Genomic DNA, 18630 nt, shown 5'->3' with positions numbered 1-18630 from the left:
ATTTCTATTTTATATCAATTAATATACAATTACATATGTTTTACACACACACACACACACACACGCACACACACACACACACACACACACACACACACACATTTTTTCATTTCAAAATGAAATGGTTTGAGACCTTTCAAGCACATGTAGAGAAACGTCATGCGTGGTGGCTGGAGACCATTTGATGGCATTCACCAACTCAGTTTCCTAGTTGGCTTATCTTATAATTGACGATTGCTAGCAATCAGGATGGTTTTTGACCATTTGATAGTTTTCTACTACTTTTATTTTCCTCCACCTTTCCTAAAAGCAAAAAAAAAAAAACAAGAACAAAAACAAAAACACCCATAGATTCTAAAATGCAACCTGACGAGGAGCTTTAAAATGGCAATAATTCTAAAAATTCACCTCAACATACTATTCCTAGATTCTTTTTTTCTAAGTTTATTTTATTTATTTATTTTCAGAGAGAGAGAGGGAGCATGCACACATGGGGGGAGGAGCAGAGAGAGAGGGGGAGAGAGAATCCCAAGCAGGCTCTATCCTGTCAACATGGAGCCCCATGTGGGGCTCAAACTCATGAACTGTATTCACCAAATTCTTAAATTACATTTGTCTGATCAAAATTCTTGTATCACATATCAAGATGTCTCTTGCACATGAAAAATCATTAAAAAGTAAATATAGTAGTTGGTATACCCAATTGGCTTTTTAAAATTGCCAATAAAGTGATATCTTTTATGTATATATGTACAAAATTCTAAAATTTACCCAGTTGATTATTTTAAATGCAAACCAAATATTAGGTCATGGAAACTGTTTTTGTCTTTTTTGACATGATAAAATACAATAACATTTCAATTTTCTTTTTAATATAAATTCTGTCCTCAAACCAGACACAAGATAAAAATTATTCTTAAACTTGTTTACCAAGAAATCTGCTTTCTCCAACACAATCAATTTAAACTGAATAAATTGCATGTGTCTGCAGTCAGATGGAAAAAATAAAAATTTATCATATGTAATAAATACATATGAATAATATTAAAGACCATATTTAAAATGAACTTGATAATAAATTTTTAATAATATGATGATCTATAATAAAATGTTTTACTTAACTGTCCTTCTTTATCATGCCACATAAGAAAATGTCAAGGTGATTAAGGGAGTGTGCAAGATTATGTGTTACAGTGAAAGGAAATTTGGAGTCGAAGGCTAGGACCATGAGGATAATCACTATAATCAGTCACCTGAACCAATTTTATCTCTCAAAAGACTTATATGAATAAAAATGTGTATTATTAGCAAAATAAATCTTACCCCTTACTGTCCCTCAGCAATTACCCTCCAATTTGACTACATAGGAAATAAATTTTATATTTCACCCTATTTCATCTATTTTGAGATGCACAATTTCTGCTAAATCAAGATGTACCTTATAATCAGTAGCGTCTTACCAAAGCCGCCAGCCAGGCTGCAGTTATGACCACAGCTACCGTTGCACATGTGTGAACATCAAATGTCAGCATCAAAAGTTGCAGAATGAGTGTCAGTGACTTGGAAGAAAGTCTTGCAGACAGGAGAGCTTTTTTTTCCCCCCTTATTTTTAACTAGGAACCAAATGGTGGTGGAAAGGGAGTGAATCAGACATGTTTAGCAACATTTTTTCAGAAGGAGCCAAAAGTAGTTTAACTCTACGTAATCGCAAGGTCAGCTTAGGAGCCCAGCACCAATGACTCTTAGTTTTCTTATGGATTATTTTAAGAAATGCTGCATCATCAAACTCCTGATATAGAGGATGATCCCATGGATAAAAACAGACATCAAAGAGTCTGAGTCAAATGCTGAATGTAACAAAGTTTTAGGAGTACCCAAACCAATTTATTTTTCTTACTGTTCCATTTTTTGCATGTACGAATATAATACATGGTAAAATAATCTCTCTAATTAAGTTTATAATAGCCCTTGCAATAGCTATGAAAGAAACGTTCTGATTGTGTCGTGGTTCAACTTGCAGCGTTTTTTGTTTTTGTTCTTTTTTTCTTAATCATTACCTATATTAATGGTGCCTCTTAGAAAGATAGCATTTTAGATTCTGTGAAAAAAAGCAGTCAATTTGGAGATTCTGTACTTTCCCCTCATCTCATAAGATGGATAATGAACTTGAATGAGTTGAAATGTTTGTTATCCATACTGTGTTCCTAAATGCTGGTTGCATACCATTTTAATGAAAAGCTGCAGGCTGTTCTTTTTCTTTTTCTTTTCTCTTTACCAAGACTTTTAATAGCATATGTCCCCTGTTTAACTCTCCAAAATATTTACTGGGTGGAGAAATACTAGTAGTTCAGTTTCACATGTATGGTTTCCTTAAAAGTGTCAGACTGACTCTTGTTTCCTTTGCTAGGGGTGCAGGCTGCATCTTTATTGAAATGTTCCAGGGCCAACCTTTGTTTCCTGGGGTTTCCAACATCCTTGAACAACTGGAGAAGATCTGGGAGGTAAGAGAAGAATTCCTCTTAGGAAGAAGAAATATCTGCAATTCAAACTTTGAACCAAATTTGTTTTAGAGACAGTGAAGTAGTCCATCTGCTTTGAGATATTATGCCGCATATTAAGGCTGTGGAAACTGTAGAATTTGCCACAGGTGTAAGTACCTGGGGAACGAAGACATGGTCAGGAAACTCCCTGTTGTCTTGTAGCAGCCCCTGAATCCACCTGCTCGTTCTCATTATTTTCTCAACTTCCCGGGACAATTGCTGCTGTGGCTATTTAGGCACATCCCTGCCTTGCCACCGTCAGCTCTAATTCTACCATATATTTGGCCCTGCGTCCTTGTCAACAGAAGATGAGACACTAAATATCCACAGAACCCTGATAAAACAAAGACTTACCGTGTTAGGGTGAGAGAAGTATACTATTTATTGTGCTCTTCCAAAACCTAATTCCTAAGGTGTGAAGTGCTTGGCTGTGTGTGGTTCCATTTCTTTCCTTATTATTTATCCAACTTCATTTGCACCACAATGCACTTCACTCTTTTGTCTCTTGTAGTTTGTATGCCACATAGTATAGTCATCCATATATTTTTCTCTCTTTTTTTGGTGATTTTTTTTCATTGTGGTAAAATATACATACCATTTACCATCTAACCATTTTTAGGTATATGATTCATTAAGTACATTCATGCTGTGCATCCACCACCACCATCCAGTTCCAAAAGTTTTTCATCACCTAAAATAGAAGTTCTGTACCCATTAAACATTAATTCCCCATCTTCCTGCCTTCTGGCCCCTGGTAAGCTCTCTTCAACTTGCTGTCTTTAGGAATTTGCCTATCCTGGGTATCTCCTATTAGTGGAATCATACAGTATTTGTCTGGCTTATTCCACTTTTATTTATTTATTTATTTATTTGTTTACTTATTTTAAATTTGTTTTTGAGACAAAGAGAAAGCACGAGCTGGGGAGGGGCAGACAGAGAGGGAGACAGGACCCGAAGCAGTAGACAGGTTCTATAGTGATAGCAGAGAGCCCAATGCAGGGCTCGAACTCACAAGCTCATGAGATCATGACCTGAGATAAAGTTGGACACCTAGCCAACTGAGCCACCCAGGTGCCCCATATTTCACTTATATTCTAAAGGTTCATCCATGTTGTAGTGTGTGTCAAAGTGCTTTAAACTACACTGTTGTTATCCCGGATCCTGTTCCCTTTCAAGTTTGCTTGCTTCAAGCAGGCATCTGGAGCATTCTTGCTAACGGCCTCTGATAATGAGTTTCTTGAGAGATATTGCCAGAGTGGGGTTTTTGTGTGTAAGTGAGGAAATTTGTCTCCTCTTGAACTGCTTTAAAATTTTGAGGTAGAGACACAGTTTTGTTATCACAGTCACCGTTCCACACTCTGAGGACAAAATGAGAACAAGTCCCCACATTCAGCAGTATGCTGTCTTATATACTACTACAGTTCAAGCAGGTTAGAAACTTAAACATTACAAACAGCCCCTGAATTAGTGTTTCACTAAACGTGGTCTACATGGATGAAAATAGGAAAGCTCTTTCAGGTTCCGTGATATTGGATGTAAGAGTTGGCTCTTTGAAAGTAATAGGTCTGGGGTGCCTGGGTGGCTCAGTCATTTGAGCATCTGACTCTTGATTTTGGCTTAGGTTATGATTTCAAGGTCACGGGATTGAGCCCTGCACTGGGCTCTGTACTGAGTGTGGAGCCTGATTAAGTTGTCTCTCACTCTCTCTCTCTCTCTCTCTCTCTGCTCCTCTCCCCTGTTCATGCTTTCTCCAAAATAAAATAAACAAACAAATAAAAAATGAAAGCAATGGGTCCATTCTACTCTCCTAATCTTTAACCACAATATCTCTTACATTTCCCTGAGATCTCACTCTCATTCTTAGGAATGAAAACAAAATGAGAAATTCTGAATCTTTACTTTGCCGTCTTTCTAAAATGCCTGTGTGTGTGTGTGTGTGTGTGTGTGTGTTCATCTGAATAGCTGTCACCTCTTTCTGATCAACTTTTTAGAAATCTAATTCTTGTAATAAGTGTTTTTAGCAAATGATCCCAGATACAGTTCTAAAATCAGAATAAAATAAACTATGCAGGCTTTAAGTCCACTAATCAAAATGTCTTCAGTTTCCATTCCAACAAAGGCAGAAAACCGCCCTGTGCAGCCCACTATGACTTCAAACATAGCACTCACTGGCTGCCTTTTAAGAGCCTTCAGGGAGGGAATAAATCAACAATTTTTGGGTTTCAGTTTCCCAGACAGTGAAGCAGAGATTTCTCAAGTGAAATTTTCTCAAGTGAAAACGAATTCAATAACTTTCAAATAGAACCCGAGCATCAAATTTCTGAATGAAGGAGATTGAATTTTTAAACTTCAAAAATCTCAAGCTTAAAGTTTTTAGTATAATATTAAAAATTGTTTGGTATCCACTTTGTTGGCTTTAATTAAACATAATACAAAGTAACCAATAATTCTAGTAACTGTCACCTTAGAGAAAATATGGATGTGGTCACTATTGATTGCCTTTGTCGCTTTTTCTTCATTGTCTTTGCGTTCTTTTCATTGTGCTTTGCCAGCCACCAGTATGGGTGCCTGCAAATCACTTGTTTACATGCACATCTGTGCAAATATATAAGATGGTAGGTTAAAAAAGAAGAATCAGCTTCCCATCCTCTGGCCATCTCCCACAAAAGAAGAATTAGTCCAGTTGATTTTTCAAAATGGATTCCAGGATTCTTAGTGTTCCCTCAGGCTCAGAGTGGTTGATAGGAAAAGCCTATAATCCTCTCAGTAGCTTTTCAGTTTGTTTAGGGAATGGATCAAAGAAAGATTTTCCTGGGTGGCATGATTTTTTTATTGTATGAGGGAAAATAGCACTTCAGTGTCTTTTGTTTGAGGACAGTCTTAGCCAGCACCACAAAATGTACCTCTCAGCCAGAGTCCTAGTCAGCAAGCTGGTAGACATTAAGATTCTGGATTCTTCATTGATCATTATTAGTCACTGTTGGGCAGTTGACTTCCTGCCATCAATTGGGCTGGTATCTATATCTAGCATTTTGCAAATGGATTTATTAGATTCTTTCTATGAGAGATGCTTCTAAAAAGAGTTATGCTGAGATATGCTTCTAAGAAGAGTTATATTGGGTAGTGGTGTAGTGAAAGCTACTGATACTTCACTAATATTTTGCAGAACAATGTTATTTTAGCTCCCAGATATAACTGACATAGGGCTTTTAAGGTGAAGGTAAAAGAATGGTAAAATGATGCCCACAAAACAACTCACAGTAAAAGCACTACCCAAAATCTGAAGTGTTTGACTTTGTATGCCAAAACACTTTTATTTTCATATTAAGTAAAACTGGAGCTTCAATTTGGTAATCCAAGGCATAAGTGAGCTCTTTTTCAAGTGATGTTGTTACTTTTACAACCCACTGGTTAAAAGTCAAATACCACATTCCAAGGTGCCAGGCCACCAAGAAAACAAGGTGAGATGAATTTGGTAGAAAGGACTAGAGTTAGGTTTAGGATCATTTTTAGCCAACATTCCACTGCCTAAAGGTCAGTAATACGAATCCTTTTTAATTTGAGCACATGGGAAACAGCTGGATGCTCATGCTGAGGCATAATTCAGGCTAAATGTCTTTTGTTGTGGGGGGTGTATTTTTTTCATCTAATGGAAGGCAAAAGGACAGTCATTCCTGCCTCTTTATATTCCCAACTCCCAAAATAGCATCCTGCTACATAGTGACCATGCAATAGATAGTGATGAGAATATGACTTTAAGCAAGGCTGTATGATCTGCCTCAGAATAAGAACAAGTGAGTTAGTGAGGACACAGGCTCAGGACCTGTATTCATGTTCTCCCAAGAAACAGAACCAATGGGATGTACAGAGATACATAAGAATCCTTTATTATGGGAATCAGCTCATATGATTATGGCTGAGATATGCCATCTGCAAGTTGGAGAACCAGGAAAGCTGGCAGTATAATTCAGTCTGACGCCAAAGGACTGAGAACTGAGGGGATGCTGGTGTAAGTTCCAGAGTCTGAAGGTCAGAGAACCAGTAGCTCAGATGTCTGAGGGCAGGAGAAGATGGATGCCCCGGCTCAAGAAAAGAGAGAGAATTTGCCCTTCCTCTGCCATTTTATATGGGCCCTCAACCAATTGGGTGATGTCTGCTCACATTGGAGAGGGCATATTTCTTTACTCTGCTGATTCAAATATTAATTTCTTGGAGCACCGGGGTGGCTCAGTCGTTTAAGCATCTGACTTTGGCTCAGGTCATGATCTCACAGTTCGTGAGTTCAAGCCCTGCATTGGGCTCTGTGCTGACAGCTAGAGCCTGCTTCATATTCTGTGTCTCCCTCTCTCTCTGCCCCTCCCCTGCTCTCTCTCTCTCTTTCAAAAATAAATAAACATTAAAAAAAAAACAAATACTAATTTCTTCCACAAACACCTTCTTAGACACACCCCAAAATAATATTTTACTAGCTACTGGGCCTCCCTTTGCCCAGCCAAGTTGGCACATAAAATTGACCATCACAAGACCTTAGGAATACACTACAGTTTTGCCCACAAAGCTGCAAATGGTGGGCACTCAAGTTTCTTTCCTGTACATCAGCTGGCATAATGTGACATATGTAACAAATTCTTCCCTATTCCCCCTTGATCTTTCACATCTCCTGCCCCACCTTTCTTTGTCTTTCTTTGGCTTTATATAGGTGTTAGGAGTCCCTACAGAGGATACCTGGCCTGGAGTTTCCAAGCTACCTAACTACAATCCAGGTAATATTGATTTGAGTTTCTCGAATGCTCTGAGAATTAGCAATGTGAAAACATTTGCCACACAGATAGAGTAGCCTTCTTTTATTGTTAACTCAACAGTAAAGATGGGTCTAGATGAATTTTTAGATTCCTATATTCCCCACTAATCCTTTTATGAGAAGGACACTGAAATAGTAGTTGAGGTTAGATCAGTTCTCCAACTCTATACAACACAAGTAGCAAGCTGCATAAGAATTTGGAATGACTGTTGCTGTGGATTACACATCCATTTCCAAATATCCAATGACTCAAAAGAACTCAAAATATGGTCTCATTTTTGAGCCCCATGACTATTATTGACTTTATTTGTTAGGTTCTTGTACCTCATAAAGTATTAAAAGAAAGCTAATATAACAGAGGGGAGGTAGAGTCTCATTAGGCCAAGGACTGGCCAGGTAAGATGTTTCTAGTTTACACAAGAGTTCCTCCATTGTCTCTGGGCCTAACAGTCATTCTCATCATTCATTTGGTCCTCCAAGACTGGCTCCTGGGAATGGATTTGGAAGTGTTGGAAGTGTTGCCTTTGGGGGAAGTCTTTGAGAAATGGTCCGAAGGCCATGCCAGAGAGATCAGATTACCCAGTAGTCATTCAAGGATGTTGACACTGAAGGAAGGAGACAAGCAATGAGCTATAGGATAAAGGATTATATCAGAGGCTGGGGAAGCAAGTAATGGCTACAACAAAGTTGAACTCTTGCTGGCAGGATTAAAGGGGAGGTAGATATGTACAGATAAAGACAAGATTGGCATGATTATGGCTCAAGTCAGATTCTCTAGTCTTTATGTTCTTATAGTGACCCATCACTAAATATGGACTTTCTCCAAATTGTTGTCATTACTAACTTTGGTATGGGATTATCCTAAAAGGGTCTCATGAAATCAATAAATTGTAGAAAGTTTAAAAAAGCAATTAAGGGTGGGAGAAAGGGGAAAATGGGTGAAGGGCATTGAAGAGGACACTTGAAGAGGGGACTGGGATGAGCACTGGGTGTTGTATGTAAGCGATGAGCCACGGGAATCTACCCCAAAAACCAAGAGCACACTTTACACACTGTATGTTAGCCAATTTGATAATAAATTATAATTTAAAAAAAAAAAGAAGAAGTAAAAAGAAAAAAAATTAAAAAGCAATTAAGGAGCATAACAGGGGCACCTGGGTAGCTCAGTTGGTTAAGAGTCCGACTTCAGCTCAGGTCATGATCTCACCACTTGTGGGTTCAAGGCCCATGTTGGGCTCTGTGCTGACAACTCAGAGCCTGGAGCCTGCTTCAGTGTCTCCCTCGCTCTCTGCCCCTCCCCCTTCAAAAATAAAAATAAACGTTTAAAAATTTTTGTAAAAAAAAATGGACGCTAACAAAAGACATAAGAGGCAGGGGATTTTTTTTCTTCTTTTCTCCATCATATAATACTTACACTCAAACTATTCCTAGGGAACCAGGCATCTTGAACTGACCAGGGTTATAAAAACCCTACAGCAAGTGAAAGACTAACTGTAAAGTCATTTCAGCTGCCTTATGAATGATCATATGCATTGCTAAATGGCCTTAGGGTCATTTACAAATAGTTTACCATTTCTAACTATTTTGCTTGAGTTTAGCACCTGAGAAAAATGCCACTCTGGCCATAAGGTTTAGAATAATGCCTGGTCCTTTTGGTCTGAAATAGAAAAAAGAACAGGCTTCTTGTAGAGACCATGGTCCAGTCTGCAATGGTTCTATCTCCAGTTGCCATGGTTTCTAGGAGAACCTGGTTCTATTTTCCCACCCTGCCTATACCTCTCCCTACCCACTCTCCTCTGCAGGTAAAAATGGAAACCCTCAGCTTCCTACCATGAATGCAATAAGAAGTTTAGGGTCACAAATGGGTTATAGAAAACCATTTAGATGATGTCAGTACTAAGCTGCCATGGTGAGCATATGCTATTCCTCCAAACTTCAAACGTTTGGGTTTCAGGTTGGTTCAGGCAAATAAGCAGTGATCCTTAACACAGAATGCCTTGGTGAGAACAATAATGATAGAAACTTGTTCAAAATGCTTCCCTGCCAGATTCTGTACTAAATAAGATAACTGGGTCCCAATAAAACAGCAAGAAATATGTTGCATTTTTCATTTTGCTGTCATTTCAAAGTAATGTGCAATTTTTTATTTATGAAGAGAATTCTCCAGGCCCAACATCAATAGTGTTCATACGTTGCATTGTTTTTCTACTAGGGATTCAATTTAATTCAAATAAGCCAAAAAATTTTGAACACCCACTATCTTCCAGGTTCTATATTATGTGTTGGGTCCACACAGACAGATATGGTACCTTCTTGGATCTCTGAGAACTTGGGTTTGTATTCATTCATCTACACTCTCTCACAAGCTCTCCTTATTAAAAGGGTGATCACTTGTGAGCCCGGCTTCCATGGGTTTGGGCAATGTGTAGCTTTGCGCCAGGCCGAGCTTATGAAAGGAAGAGAGTTGTAAACTTAGCTACAATGAGGATGTCTAACTCTGTATTTGGGAATCTTAAAAGTCCAGCATATCTTGAACATGGGGTCAGGACTATTGATAATCATAAAGACTGTGTTTTAAAAGGGTCATCATTTTTTTTCCAGGAGTATTCCCTTATATCGATTGAGAAGACCCTTTGAACCATCCCGCACCCACCCCCATCACTGAACTGCCAATGCTGCTTCCACACATTTGAACTCCAGTGATTAAGAGAACAGAACAGGGTATGGGAGCCAGAAAAATATCACAGAGAGAACAGTAATAATATTCTGGATGAGATTTCCATTCCTTTCCTTTTCATTCTAAGTAGTAGTGAGAGCCCCCAAACTTGGAATGCAGCCGGAACCAAGAGCTCAGAACTTGGGAGGACCATCCAGTGTCCATCTATGCCTACTCTACCCTTGCCCAGACCTTGTCCGGACTAGGTCTAGGAGGACAACACAGTTTCTGTTTGCATAGGTTTAAAAAAACATCTGGTGCTGATCCACCTGGACAAGTTTCTCTGGCCACTTGTTTTCTTGGGACACTAATGAGCACGACTGTAGGTTTTTAGCCATCATCAATTCGGACTCGTGTGCCTGATTAAATCTGGGCAAGGGAAGAGAGGTATATAATTTTAGACACTAGGCTTCCTCTTTCTTTCTTTCTTTCTTTCTTTCTTTCTTTCTTTCTTTCTTCTTTCCTTCCTTCCTTCCTTCCTTCCTTCCTTCCTTCCCTCCTACCCCCCATTTTAAGCAAGCTGGCTGAGAACTCTGTGTCCTCTACTTCAAAGGGCCAGTTGTCTTATTTTGATGTGGGCAGATTGAGAAGTAGGCTTTGAAAAGTAGGCTTTTTTTTGTTTAATCTTTTCTCCTGGGATAGCTTTCAGAGCAATATATCCAAGTGTCAGTAAGGGGGTTCTGACGAGCACAGATTCCCAGACTCTCAGCAGGATCATTCTCTAACAGAAATATAAAAGTGAAATATTAAAAACCCTGGAACGTGAACTCCATCTGCAGAGTAGCCAGTGGCTTGCCTGCTTGCACCATGGGAAAAAAAAGATCTTGAAAAAAGAGGGAGGAGAAAAAAGTGCTTTGAGTAAGAGGTTTACAGGTTTAGTAGAGCATAGTAACATCCCCTCAAAGAAGTGGGTGTTGCTCTGTGACCCCCCAAAATGCTCTGCCTTTGACTCAGCCGCCAGAACACTCACCCTCCCCCCCCACAAAACACCCCCTTTTCACATGCTAACTGAGGCGCCTGTGATTGGCTGAACAATAAACTGGTCACACTTGCTAAAGCCCTGCCATCTTTCACACAATTAGCCAAGACACATTAATCAAACTGGCGGTGAACTGGGGCTGTGCTGGCCTCCAGCGCGGGGGAGGGGAGAAGTTTTGGTGATCCCTTAGTAAGAGTCCATAGGAAGCAATAATAAAGAACGACATGCTGGAGGGGATTCTACTATCAGAAAGTCTGAAAAGGTTAAAGCTCCAGTTGATGCCCCATCTGGGATGTACTGGGTTTATGGCAGAGAGAATCTCAGAAGCTTAGAGCAAACTGGATATTGGTCTTGGCTAAAATCTGCTCATATAAGACAGTAGTGTAAATTTTAAAGGTAGACCCCTATAGACAATTTTACAAAGTTCCCTGGTGCTCTTAGCATCACCTCCAACCCCCCCCCCCCCAAATGTACTCAGGAGTCCCTCCCCTTTTGAGCCTAAAGCACTTTGAATCCAACTAACCCAATAGGAATAAAGCGTATATAAGAAATAGAGAACCATTTAGGATCAATTAAGGCTGGCAGGGTGTTGTTCCTAAACTAAGTATTTGGAGGACATAAAAATAGTTAATTTTGAAAGAGAAAAAAAAATAACATTTATACTTTGAATGGTAATATCTTCCTTCTTTTCTTTTCCGAATTCCCTTTAAATAGATTTTCCAATGGCAATATAGAGCTAATAAGATCATACCTTAGAGACCAGTTTGCTACAGAATCATGTAAGGCTTTTAGGAGAACCAACTAAATATTTAGACGTTTCTCAGTGAAAGTAAACGGAGGCCTTACTCCTCTGGAGGTTGTCCAGTCACCATCTCATTAGATGCAAAGATCCTGTGATAAAGAAAAACTTTTTTTTTGTGCCCACATGATTGCAGCCCAGTTGTGGTTTTTAATGTGTCATTGATTGTTTCATCCAACTCCTTTTGCTCCACTGAAAGGGTCTGCCGTGGCTCTGTTTGCTTCCTTAAACATGGGTTTTGAAAGCGCTCATGCTGTGTGAGCTCAAATCCTAGCATTAATGTACTGCTGGGTTCATTTCACTACACTCAAAAGCGCTGAGTTTAAATCCCTCTCAATTCCATTTGAAGCACCAGAAGACTTTATCCTCCTCCACTAATGGTTCCAAGTTTACATCTAGATACTGGGGGTCAAGGACAGGAGAGGATTTAGAAATAACAGTGCATGACATTAGTCAATGCATTTGCCAAATTGGCAATTAGTTCCTGATGTGCGTGCAAAGCATTTTATTCCTGTCTCTTTGATGCTTGTTCCCATTGAGAAGGGAATAGAGTCCGCAGAGGCCTTCAAACTTTTAAAGAAATATCTGCTGAAAATCATGCCTGATTTGTGACATGAGCTCAGCTGCAGGGAAGCATCCGGGATTATCCTGGTTCTTTCAGCCCCAGGAAAGAACACTGCACATGGAAAGATTTTCCACTGGAGGAACTCAGTGGAAATCAAAAGGCAGGAAAGCAGTACTAAAAGCCCTGCAGGGACCCAGAATCAGATGTACTATAAGCCATAGGCAAAGGGATCCTGCTGACGCCCAGTTATTTTCAGGACGCCTGCTTTTTCAACTTTTGACCACCAGGTGGAAGCAGGAAACAACGGGCATGGAATACCGACAGCAGATAGCATTACATGAGAGCAATCTAACCTCACTCTTGGAATGTTTTAGTTTGAGCTGAAATCTGACTTCATCTGACACCACTATGGGACAGATGATGATTGCAATCTAAAATGACCCTTGTCCCTTTTGGGATGACAAAGAGCTACCATGCTTTGCGCTCAGAGGGTTCTGAGCATGTCTTTGTGTGTTTGCTGTGAACACAATGTAAGATCTGCATCAGCATCCGATTTGTCACATGAGCTGTTAGCCAAGGGAGTTATGCAGTGGGCTGAACGAGGGAAAATTACTGATAGAAGAGGTTTTAATTATGGACACCAATTCCTCATGAAACAGAAAGTCCAAGCTCCACCTTTTACTACCTGGGGCACTTGAGGAAATTCCCTAACCTGCAAAATGGGAGCAATCCTGTCATTTTAAAAGTGTTCCTATGTACCAGGCACAGAACACACATAACTTCTTCTTCCCACTGCCTGCCAGGGTCTATGCTGCTAAGAGTAGCACAGTTTTATGCATGAGGAGGCAGGTTTTCTCCCAGGTTCACCCAGAGGCATTTCCTAGATTGGAGATGAGTCAATCCATGACCAAACTTTGTTCTCTTTCCATTGGGCATGTTGCATCCCTCTGTCTCATTTTGCAGGGTGGTTCTGAGACATAAGTGAAATTATTGAACCTCATCTGCCATGATTCCTAACTTCTAGTAGGTGCACAAAACAAGTTAGTTCCCATTCTGTTTTACCCAGTATGGAGGTTCATTCAGCGGTTCAGTGACTTGACAGGGTTCAAGGTATGTGAGAACTGAAGCTATACCTGTTTTTATGTTTCCTTCCTTAGATTTCTTAGCTTCCCTCTAGATGTTAGGCACACCTCCCAGTGCCAGAACTGACTTCTATGTTAGCTTGCTTAGGCCTAAACCTTGCCTGAATTTGTACTCTCTAAAAGCCAACCCTCAGTTTTCAAATTTTTACCTAAGTCAGTGTGAGTACCTGTTAAGGCCATCTTTTGTGAAGGCTCCATTCTGCACCCCTGACTTAAACTATTGTGAGATGCCTGCCTGCTATGACATGGGCTCTTCCCTGGCAGAATCCTTAATGTCTATGTGCTACATAATGGGTGTCTAGTAAAAGCTACTAAATCACAGAAGGCATCAGTATCATCTTTATTGATTTCACCGAAATCCTAGTATGGTAGAAAGAATACTTAAGTTTTCTACAGAGCAAACTTGACCACTTCTAGTGCTTCTAGTATTTAACACATGTCCCCTAACTAGTACATAGTAGTGAGTTAATACATATTTGTTAAATGAAATCAGTGATCAGGAGTCAGAAAACGTGCAATTCTAGTTCCAATCACATCCTCTATGACTCTAATAATCCTTGTTCTACACACTTGACCAAGGACATACATGTAAGTTATTATTCACCTTATTTCTGGGTAATAATAACTACTGTTTATTGAGCACTAACTATGAGTTAGGCACTTTACTCACACTGTTTTACTTTGATTCACAACAACCCTATCAGATAGGGGCAATGTTATCATTCCTACTTTATCTTAGGGTCACCTAGCCAGGAAGGGGGTGCTTCAGAATATCCAGACCTTTTGAATTTCAAGGTGGTGCTCACAGCTGTATTCCATCTTACCTTCCAGCTATTAAAGGGCAAATATGATGATATGGTAATTAATGTCCTAGACTGGGGATCAGCTAATAACACTTTCCAAGTTCATCTCCAAATGCTTATGTCCTTCTAACTAGACTTGGTCTTAGAATCTGTGAGCTTGATGACATGTTTTTGGAATGTAATGTGAATGGGATCCCAGGATGGGGACTGTAGCAGCCCCTGCTTGCTACAGCTAATCTGTGAACCCTGATTGGGCTCATTACCATTGCACTTCTGCAGGGCTGCCGAAAGCTCCTGGGGAGTTACTATTAACGTCTTTATTAACCCGTCCCCCTAATCAGTCAGTGAAGTTCATTTAGATACACAGCCTACTTTGATCTTCATTAATAGTTTCTTCTAGTTTCTACATTTATTTTTAGTTTTCTCATCTTTAATTTATTTGGTGGCAATTATTAGTTTTTATTGAGGAGGACTAGATGATCTTAAAGTAGTTAAGATTAGGAAAAATTGCAAATGAGTGAAAGCAGGTAAAAAAAATTTTTTTTTTTAATGAAACCCTGCTATATTCCTTCTCATTTCAAAAAAAACGGGACTTAAGATCCCAAATATTGTGAAACTGGCTCAACCTAGAGTCTCCTCCCTACCTTCAAGGCCAGCGCCTTCTTCCACCCATCTCTGTAAGGCACAAAGCAAGACATGAACGTAGGCCCTCTTGAGGGCCTTTTACATTTTAAGGATAATGTTTAGTAAATTTATTTCATTTTTATTTTTTATCCAGGCATCAATTTTTCATTCATTTAACCAATATTTATGAATGCTAGGTACTAGGGACTAGGAGATTAAAAAATAAATAAGACATTGATACCTGCCTTCAAAGAATACAGTCTACAAGGGAAAGATATAAATAATACAACCTGGAAAGTATTATTCTAGCAGCATCCCCTGGGGACCTCTGGGAACACTGGGGAAAAGGCCCCCTTAGTTTGCCTGGGAAATTTAGGATTTTTTTTTTTTTTTGAGAGAAAGAGACAGAGCTGGGTCTCAAAGATGATGAAGTGGGCATTCTCCAGGTGAGCAATAGGGAAAGGACATTCCAGACAATGGAACTGGACACAAAGGAATAAGAAGGCAGGTTTATTTGATATTGTACCAAGCAGGTAAATTGCTCAAGGAAGCTAGAATGTTAGCTTTGTAGTGGTACATTGCTGGAGATTAACTTGGAAGGGTAGACAGGAACTAGATTGAGAAGTTCTTTGTAATCATCCCAAGGATTTAGACTTTGACCAATAAGCAAAGAGAAGGTATTGGATAATTTTTAACAGGGAAGTGATATGGAAGGATTTAAATTTAAAAATTGCTTGCTAAGGAGGGCACTTCTGATGAGCACTGGGTGTTGTATGTAAGTGATGAATCACTGAATTCCACTCCTGAAACCAATATTGCACTGTATGTTAACTAAAGTTTAAATAAAAAAAATAAATAAACAAAAAGCTATCATGATCAACAACAGCAACTAAATTGCTTGGAATACCATATGTAAAATTAAATTGGTGGTGTAGCTGAACCCAAGTCTGTCTGCACGACACACAACAAAGTCAATCACTAAGACATCAGATATGCAGCAAGGAGATCAGAAGCAATGTGGCAATGCCTTAGATTCCAGAAGACAGGAGTGCTTGGCTGGCTCAATTGGTAAAGCATGCATCTCTTGATCTCAGGGTTGTGAGTTTGGGCCCCATGTTGGGTGGAGAGATTACTTAAAAATAAAATCTTAAATAAAATAAAAATTAATAAAAAATTATAGATTCTAAGAAGACAAATAACGAGTGTCAACTAGAGCAGTGGCAATGGATAAGGAATGGAAGGGACAAATCTAAAAAGCATCTGGGTAGTTAGAGTCCAGGGGAGGTTGTAACTGATGGGATTCTAGTGGGTAAATGAGAGCCCCATTCACTGGCACAGAAAAGAAAGGGGGAAGGAACAGATTTGTGGAGAAAGTAATGAGTATAAGATTGGAACATTTTGAGATTTAGATATCTGTGGGACCACCAAATGAAGATATCTAAAAAGCAATCAGAAATACAGGCTTGTGATTATAAGTGTCCAATGTAGAAATACAAAATTGGAAGGAATCTGATTAAAGTGGTATTTGAAGCCCCCATGTAAATTCAGTTACCCCAGGGAAAGTGTGAAGAGAAAGAAGACTATGATAGAACCGTGGGGCACCAGTCCCGAAGGGTCAGGCAAAAAGCGGTCTTTGGAAGCTGAGAAGGAACAGCCAGAGGGGCTGGAGAAGACCAGGAGATGATAATAATCATAATACCATGAAAATCGTATGGTCATAAGCTCATTGGGGGACAGGCAATATATGTCTGTTCATTCCCAGGGCTGAGCACATGTGGTGGCCCTTAAACATTTGTAGAGACTATGGGGCAGTGTAAATGTCAAATGATGCATCACCAAACACCATATGCACCAAAAGCCATGACCAAGTTATAGCTCAAACATCGTTTGTGGAGGTGGACAGATGTTAAACATGGTACTCCCCTCCACCCCCTGCCCGGGGAGATGAGAGACTTGGATTATGCCCATTCCCTTCACCTTCTCCACCTACCAGGAGCAAGGCCTGGCCTCCGCTTCCTCTGCAGAGACCATTACCTTAGAAAGAGGCTTCAGAGGATGGAATATTTTCTAAGAATCCACAGAAAATTTTGATGCAGGGTTAGAAAAGTGATAAGCTATAAATGTGAGTTGGAGTGCCAGGTTCAAATGCCACGGAGCACCCCTCATGAGAGCATCATGGACTTTCAGCATCCTGCTGACAAAGCCCAAACAGAATCTAAAGCCTGGTAATGTAAAGCACCAGAAGAGCCAAGTTTAGTCTCCTTGAGCCAAAGACCAAGGAAGTAAGCAGCGGTGAGGGTGTGAGTGTGGTTAAGGCAAAGGGAGGTCGGAGAAGAGCTACAGATTTTTGCAATGCAGTTTTAAGGTTACTGCTTGAGATAGTGAAATAAGGCTAACAACATTATCAACTATTTAAATATATGGTATCTTAAGAATGCATTGTATTTGGGAAATTCCAGAGGTGTAGTTCAGTAGGCTGCATTATAAGATAACCTTAGGGTGATTGTGGTAAGACTATAGAAACCAGAAAATGTTTTACCTTGAGCTAAGACTCAAGATGGTTCTTGTGATGTTTTATCAATCAACCAGCAAATCTCTATTGACTTGAATCTGTTGTGAAAAGAGCTTTCTCATTTCACTTATGAAATAAGATTCACGGAAAAAAATGTATTATTGTATTATGGTAGCAACACTTCTGCCCTCATTTTAATTTTATTCCATTTAGTTTGGAAATTAATATGTTCAGCTTTTTAAGTTTCCCTTTGCAACTTTCTTCACTTTTCCTACCTCAAATTCTAATTGAACTCAGATGAGAACTCTTATTAAAATAATTATGAAGAAAAAGAAAATTGTAGAAGGAGGAGATGGAGAAAAATTTAGTCTATTGATTTACCATCATTTTTGGAAAGAGAAGGAAAATAAGCTACCTATAGACCTATTATCTTAAAGGCTACTGAAGCCAGAGAAACAAGCTTGAAATGGTGCTGTGTAGGATGCCTATCTGTTTGTGGATCATTCTCTCATTGATCACTTGCAGCTTAACTACTGGGAAAAATCAATGGGAGAGAGGCAAGGTCATCCAGCATCAGGTTATCTCCAGGAGAGTGGAGGCAGGGGAGGGGGAGCAAGCATTGGGCTTTAGCTGTGCCTCAAAACAGCAATCTAACTGTACTCTACACACATAAATCCCTCCATTTCAGCTAATGTAGCTACAAAATAGATGGGGGAAGAGAATCAAGCACAGTCTTGGAAGACATGGAGCCTCAAATTCAATGTTACTACATTGCCTCCTGGGACAACTCTCAGGCAGAATTTATGAGGACTGATCTTTCCCTTGCCATGCTTCCTCTTTCACATCTTTGAAAAATATATTAAGTATGCACCAGACACTATGTTCTGCAATTTTTACATATACTGATTAACTGAATTTTCACAACTAGCTTGTTTGAGGAAATGAGCCTCAGAGAAGTGTGTGGAAGTCACTGATGAGTGGTCGACCCTACCCTCCTTGCTAGACCAGCACCTTCTGCCTCATTTAGAGGCACACTAGAAACATCTGGAGATCATTAAGGACAATAATAACAACACAATAAGAGACCAATGCTGGGCTGTCCCCAGGCTCATTGAATCAGACTCTGCAGGATGGAGCCAGGGTTTCCTT

At 39.6% G+C, this 18630-nt stretch overlaps 1 protein-coding gene across 4 annotated transcripts in view; it reads left to right on the top strand.

Moving 5' to 3' along the window:
* Positions 1–18630, top strand: part of CDK15 (cyclin dependent kinase 15) — an 82518-nt gene that overhangs the window by 39035 nt on the left and 24853 nt on the right. For all 4 annotated transcript variants that reach the window (XM_019436633.2, XM_019436635.2, XM_019436632.2 and 1 more), the window contains exons 9-10: positions 2408–2501; positions 7240–7303. In XM_019436633.2, coding sequence (XP_019292178.1) covers positions 2408–2501; positions 7240–7303 — 158 coding nt within the window. The remainder of the gene's footprint in view (positions 1–2407; positions 2502–7239; positions 7304–18630) is intronic.

The sequence above is a fragment of the Panthera pardus genome, unplaced genomic scaffold, assembly GCF_024362965.1.
Source record: "Panthera pardus isolate Hobbes unplaced genomic scaffold, ASM2436296v1 HiC_scaffold_10, whole genome shotgun sequence".
NCBI classification, from domain to species: Eukaryota; Metazoa; Chordata; class Mammalia; order Carnivora; family Felidae; genus Panthera; species Panthera pardus.
Note: the sequence above shows the minus strand (reverse complement) of the source record. Positions and strands in the feature narration are given on the sequence as shown.